The 5,407-nt window shown below is 37.0% G+C and overlaps 1 protein-coding gene across 1 annotated transcript; it reads left to right on the top strand.

Moving 5' to 3' along the window:
• Positions 1–251: 251 nt before the first annotated feature.
• Positions 252–4,877, top strand: LOC147536643 (alpha/beta-Hydrolases superfamily protein). The gene is made up of 5 exons (XM_086640433.1): positions 252–1,167; positions 2,262–2,298; positions 3,119–3,355; positions 3,525–3,572; positions 4,241–4,877. Exons 1-5 carry the CDS (start codon positions 839–841, stop codon positions 4,616–4,618), a joined length of 1,029 nt encoding a protein of 342 aa, XP_086496559.1. The 5' UTR covers positions 252–838; the 3' UTR covers positions 4,619–4,877.
• The last annotated feature ends 530 nt before the right edge of the window (positions 4,878–5,407 follow it).

Below are 5,407 nucleotides of genomic sequence, written 5' to 3'. Positions count from 1 at the left end.
GACAAGAGAAAAGGTAAAAAATAAATACAGATTTGTGATAAAAAGAGAAAGAATTAGTCAACCATTAAACTTGACTCGGATTGACTAACGAAAACAAACTCGAAAGGGGCCATATTAGAAACTGATCATCTTTAGGGTCCATTTTATTGAAAGCTCCATCTACTTCTTATGTATTTTCTCCGAAGCACGTGCGTCGCACGTGCAAGGCTGAAATGCATATTGCAAAAGCTGAGTTGGCAATGATAGAGAGCATGCAGAAAATCTGCTTAAATTCAGATTGATTCAGATCAGAGTCAGACCGACCCTTTACCTGCTAGCTTCAATATAAAATTCAGCAAGAAAAGAAAAAAAGAAAAAAAACTGTTTTCCCTTGATATTATCGCAAGCAAGTTATCAGTTTCTGAAAATCTGACTCGGAATCACTACTTGACAAAAACCCTCATTGAATGAAGTAGTGAAACTCTTTCTTCTTCTTCACTCTCCCACCCACTCACACACACACAGTCCCAAGTTTAGTTTTTAGAGAGAGAGAGAGAGAGAGAAACTCCCAAAACAGTCGTTTCTCTCACATTACTGACTACCCAGTACTTCCCAACTCTTCCAATCTGAAACCCTAGTTTCTTACCCTTTTCATGATCTGATTTCATCTCAACAGCAAGCAACAAATCAATAGATCAAATACAAAGTGCACAAAAACCCTTGTTAGAAACTTCAAAATAATAGTACCCAAGTCCCCATCTTTCTCTACTTTTCTTTTTTCCTTTCATAGTAACAAATAAAAACCCTAGAATCATTTGATATGAGTTTTTTGGGTTGTCAATGATTTGGGTGGTTAGAAATGGTTTTGGGGGGAAAGGGGTGTTTGATTTCGAGTTTGGCTTCAAAGTTAGCATTTTTTCCACCTCGTCCACCAAGTTACAAGTTAATAGAGGAGGAAGAAACTGGGAAATTAGTTATGCTTTCTCCTTCAATACCTTATGGAAATGATTCTTCTGTGGAAGTTAAGCAGCTAAAAACAAAGCGTGGGGAAAAGATCATTGCTTTATTTCTTAAAAACCCTTATGCTAGACTTACCCTTCTTTACTCTCATGGAAATGCAGCTGATCTTGGACAACTCTATGATCTTTTTGTTCAACTCAAGCTTAATCTTAGAGTTAATCTCATGGGGTTAGTCTCTTTTAGTGCTTATATCTCTATTAATAAATGTTAGGGTTTTTAGCTTTTACTTTTTGTTTTTTGTTATGGGTAAGAACCAAAAACTTACTTTTTTTTCATGATGTGGGTTGAATGAAGATGGAATTTTCCCCCTATCTTCTTCTAGTTCTTCTTTCACTTATTGAGATGGGTTTCAAAAATTCCATTGGAAAAAAATGTTCTTTGATGCTCTAGGTTAGCTTGAAGATGGGTTTTCATCTAGGGTTGTTTTTAATTTATGCTTCTTCTTTTTAGGATATTTTGCCTAGTGGGTTTTCTTCCTAGATCTGATTATTTTTACTTGATTTATTTCTTATAAAGATGGGTTTGTCAAATTTCTCATCTGGACATTTTGAGATCACTATTTTTCTTGAGAACTTGTTTTCTTTTTGTTGTTACATTTTTGTGATAATAATGGTACTTTTGAGTTAAGTTCTCACTTTTGTCTTTCTTTTTTGTTTTTTCTTGGTAAATTATTGGAACAATTTTTGTATGAAAAATTTACAGTCTTCAATTCTTACTTCATGTTAAGATGATCTGGTGGTGTTTGTTTATTCTACCCTGTGTTTTAAGTCTGTTTGGGTATAAAAAATGGTGACCCGAACTTTGATTTTGCTTCTGAGATCTATAAAGATCATTCCCAAATGAGCTCTTGGGATCACTTAGATTTATGTTTAAATTGTTAGAAATAGAAGTTTTGTAGTTTTTGTCGACAAATCTTTCTCTGCTATGGTTATTCCCATAGTTGGCATTTTCATCTTTTCACCTCTAGTTCATTGTAGAGGTAATCTTGACTTATGGTTTGTGAATTCACTATCTAATTTTCTCTCTTCTACATTTTTTCATATCTAGATTTCTATAATTAATTGGTTTTCAAAATTCGCTTCCCTCCCCGATGTGAATCGATTGCCCAACCGAAACCCTATCTCAATCTCTATTTGTTTGTTTATTTATTTCATTGATCCTAAGTTTCTGTTGGATCTTCTGCCGATGTGTTTACATAACTTATCGATTTTGTTCCAATTTTATAATATTTTGATGTTCTCCACTCTGTTTTCGATCTGCAGATACGACTATACTGGGTACGGGGCTTCTACTGGTAAGGTGGGCTGCTTCTTTAATCTTTACTTCTGTTATGATCTTTATTTCAATTGAGTTCATCTTTAATGTGGTTAACATCATCCCCATCAAAACGCTACAAATGTTGAGTTAGTGGGTGGGATTCCCATTTGGTGGACCCGACCTAGTAGATCACCTATGCTTGGAATATCACCTTGATTGGGATCTCAATACTGCCATCTACTCATTATTAGGTGGATATGAATAGAAACTATACCATTTATACCATTGATTGATCGTGCAACATCTGTTGCTTGGTTGATGCGCCTTTGTATTCCAATCAAATGGGCCTCCATTATTGGGATCCATTGAAGATTTGAGGTATCAATTTTGTTATTTGGTGAAGGGGTAATATTAAATATCCACTTATAGCCCAGTTGGTCCGTTAACCTTCTAAAAGACCAATAGGTCATGGGGTTCTCTCTTTGAAATGTGTAGTTTACCCTCTTGAATTATACCATGTAATTTATGGTGAAAATATAGTAAAGGTAGTGTCTGGATGGTCTTTTGGGGCCCTTAGTGTACTAGTCAGTTGGCCTTTAAGGGTCACTCTATGGCCTTGTAAGGGTCATTCTATGGTCTTTAAGGGCCCAAGTGTCAATGCTATGGTGGTGTATGTATGTGCTGATTCAATGTTGTATTCTCATGATGTATCAATGTCATGTAACGACTCTTGGTTCCTTGTCAAGAAGAAAATATGGGAAGCTATTTATGCTGGGAGTTCATCAGAATTTGATATCAGCTGTGTCTTTAATCAAAACTAGTAATATAGTACTCTGATACTCATTTTCCTTTTATTATTCAGCCAAGTGAGTACGACACTTATGCAGACATAGAAGCGGTATACGAGTGCCTTCAGACTGAGTATGGAGTTAGCCAAGAAAACTTGATTTTGTACGGGCAGTCGGTAGGAAGTGGGCCTACTCTTCACTTGGCAGCTAAATTGCCAAGACTACGTGGTGTTGTTCTGCACAGCGCCATACTTTCAGGCCTTCGAGTTCTCTGTCAATTGAAAGTCACATTATGCTTTGACATATATAAAGTAAGTGTTTCTTCCAAGCCTTCGAAATTAGGTTCTTGTCAGCATATAGTGTTTCAGTATATTACTCTATTGGTATGCCAATAATGAATAATTTTCGAGTCCTTGGGCCTTCTCTATTTTGTATTGGTCATGCCATTTCTAGTCTCTGATTGAACTGGCATTAATGCAGAACATCAACAAAATCAAGAAGGTGAAGTGTCCGGTTCTTGTCATACATGTAAGTAATCTTCTTGATCCTTTACCTCTACACTTCCGCATGCTTCAGTTTATTTGCCACTTTCGTCTAATGAGTAAAAAAACGCGATGATATTGACTCCTGCCGATTTTGAAGAGTTCTTGAATTTCTACTCGTCAATTTTCGGGTGGCCCAATAGAAAGTACAAATATATTATCTGTTGGTGCGTGGGTAATTTAGGATGTTGATAAGCCTTCTAGGGAAATATCATATATTCTATCCACCTTGTATGATTTAACGTCTCTCAATACTAGTCACCTCGTCCTTAAGTTAGCACTACTCAGACCCACATAACCCTATTCCACATTTGTCAGCATCGGCGTGCCCCAGAGGCCTGACCACCTTTGGTTATTCTATCTGACCAGCCTAGGCACCAAAACCACCCAAAAGGCCTAGCCAATATGTAAGAGGCAAGGTTTTGCCTTGCACCCATCCCTGAATTTTGTCTCGAGCAATGTGGGACTATGGGCTGGCTCACTTAAGTCTTATCTCATCAACACGTGTCCAAATGTCATTATAATGTTCTTTTCTTCTCATTCTTTACTAGCTTGGTTTTGTCCGACATAAACAAATTAGTCAAACTCAGTCATATTTTGCAATATCTCCCCCTGATCACTAACTCCAAAACTGAATGACTCAAAATTTTGTAGGGAACAGAAGACGATGTAGTGAATTGGTTCCATGGAAACGGTCTGTGGAAGTTATCAAGGGAACCGTACGAACCTTTATGGATCAAGGGAGGCGGGCACTGCAATTTGGAGCTATATCCAGACTATATCCGTCACTTGTGTAAGTTCATCCAAGACATGGAGAAAATAACAACACAAATCCGCCTCAAGAAGATTCGTCAAAATCTTCGTCTACCACCACCGCGCTCCAACTCCACAGGTACAACAACTACTACTTACAAATGCAATTGCTGTTGTAGAATCAGTTGTTGTTGCAGGTGTAGAATCAGTTGTTGTTGTTGGCCGAAATGCGGGAAGTGCTCAACTACGAAATGCATAAAATTATTTTTGTGTCGATAAGCTAAGCTAGGGGTTAAGGGAGGAGGGATTGAAATGGGGGGAATGGAGATGGGAGATTATTGTACAGAAATTGCTGGTATTTGGTGAAAACTCTCTTTGGTGTGCAGTGAAGTGTGCAATAAGGAGGAAAGGGAATAGGTTGTAGCTAGTTTTTATGTGTTTAATCACAAGAGATTCCATGGATGTTGTCTTTAATTTTGACTTTTTGTTGTAAAAAAGTCTCATCTCTCTCTCTAATTTAGGTTTTTGTTGTCTCTCATCTCTCCCTCTCTCTTTCTAATTTAGATTCCTTCCTTGTCTGAAAAGCTCCAACACTACTACCGCGTCCATCACCACGGCATATTTGATACACCACACATTGGTCGTAATGAGAATAATGAAAAAGGATTAAAATCAAGTTTCTTTGTGAGAAAAGAAAATAGAAATGTAAATTCTACTTTTGGTGCTTAATTATAGATTTAATTGGTGGATTCTTTGGGAAATAAAGAAAAATCTCCGGGGAACAAAGACTTTTAGATGATATTTTTATTTTTAGTCCAAGAATGTACATGATTAAACTCTACTCCCTAATCTTCATCTCTCCTCTCGTCTTCTCTATCTCTCTCAATTAAGCATCTCAACTTTCCTACTAGTCTACTATGACTGGATTCACAACAATCAACTTCTCTACACAACATCTCTCTACTTTCTATCTCTAAAACTTATACAAACAATCCAAAACCCATCCTGTTTCGAGCGCCAACTATCACACGTCTCATAAATTGATATCTTCCACCCTTCCATTACACA

The sequence above is a fragment of the Eschscholzia californica genome, unplaced genomic scaffold, assembly GCF_041429995.1.
Source record: "Eschscholzia californica isolate CP2 unplaced genomic scaffold, dmEscCali1.0.p SCAF_5, whole genome shotgun sequence".
NCBI lineage: Eukaryota > Viridiplantae > Streptophyta > Magnoliopsida > Ranunculales > Papaveraceae > Eschscholzia > Eschscholzia californica.
The sequence above is the reverse complement of the archived record's forward strand: the minus strand, read 5'-3'. Positions and strand labels throughout refer to the sequence as shown.

Excerpts from the sequence above, each read along its gene's own strand:
- LOC147536643 (XM_086640433.1), top strand. The coding sequence starts at position 839 with ATGGTTTTGGGGGGAAAGGGGTGTTTGATTTCGAGTTTGGCTTCAAAG. Across the intron at positions 1,168-2,261 it reads CTTAGAGTTAATCTCATGGG|ATACGACTATACTGGGTACG; the intron begins GTTAGTCTCTTT and ends TTCGATCTGCAG. Across the intron at positions 3,356-3,524 it reads TATGCTTTGACATATATAAA|AACATCAACAAAATCAAGAA; the intron begins GTAAGTGTTTCT and ends GCATTAATGCAG.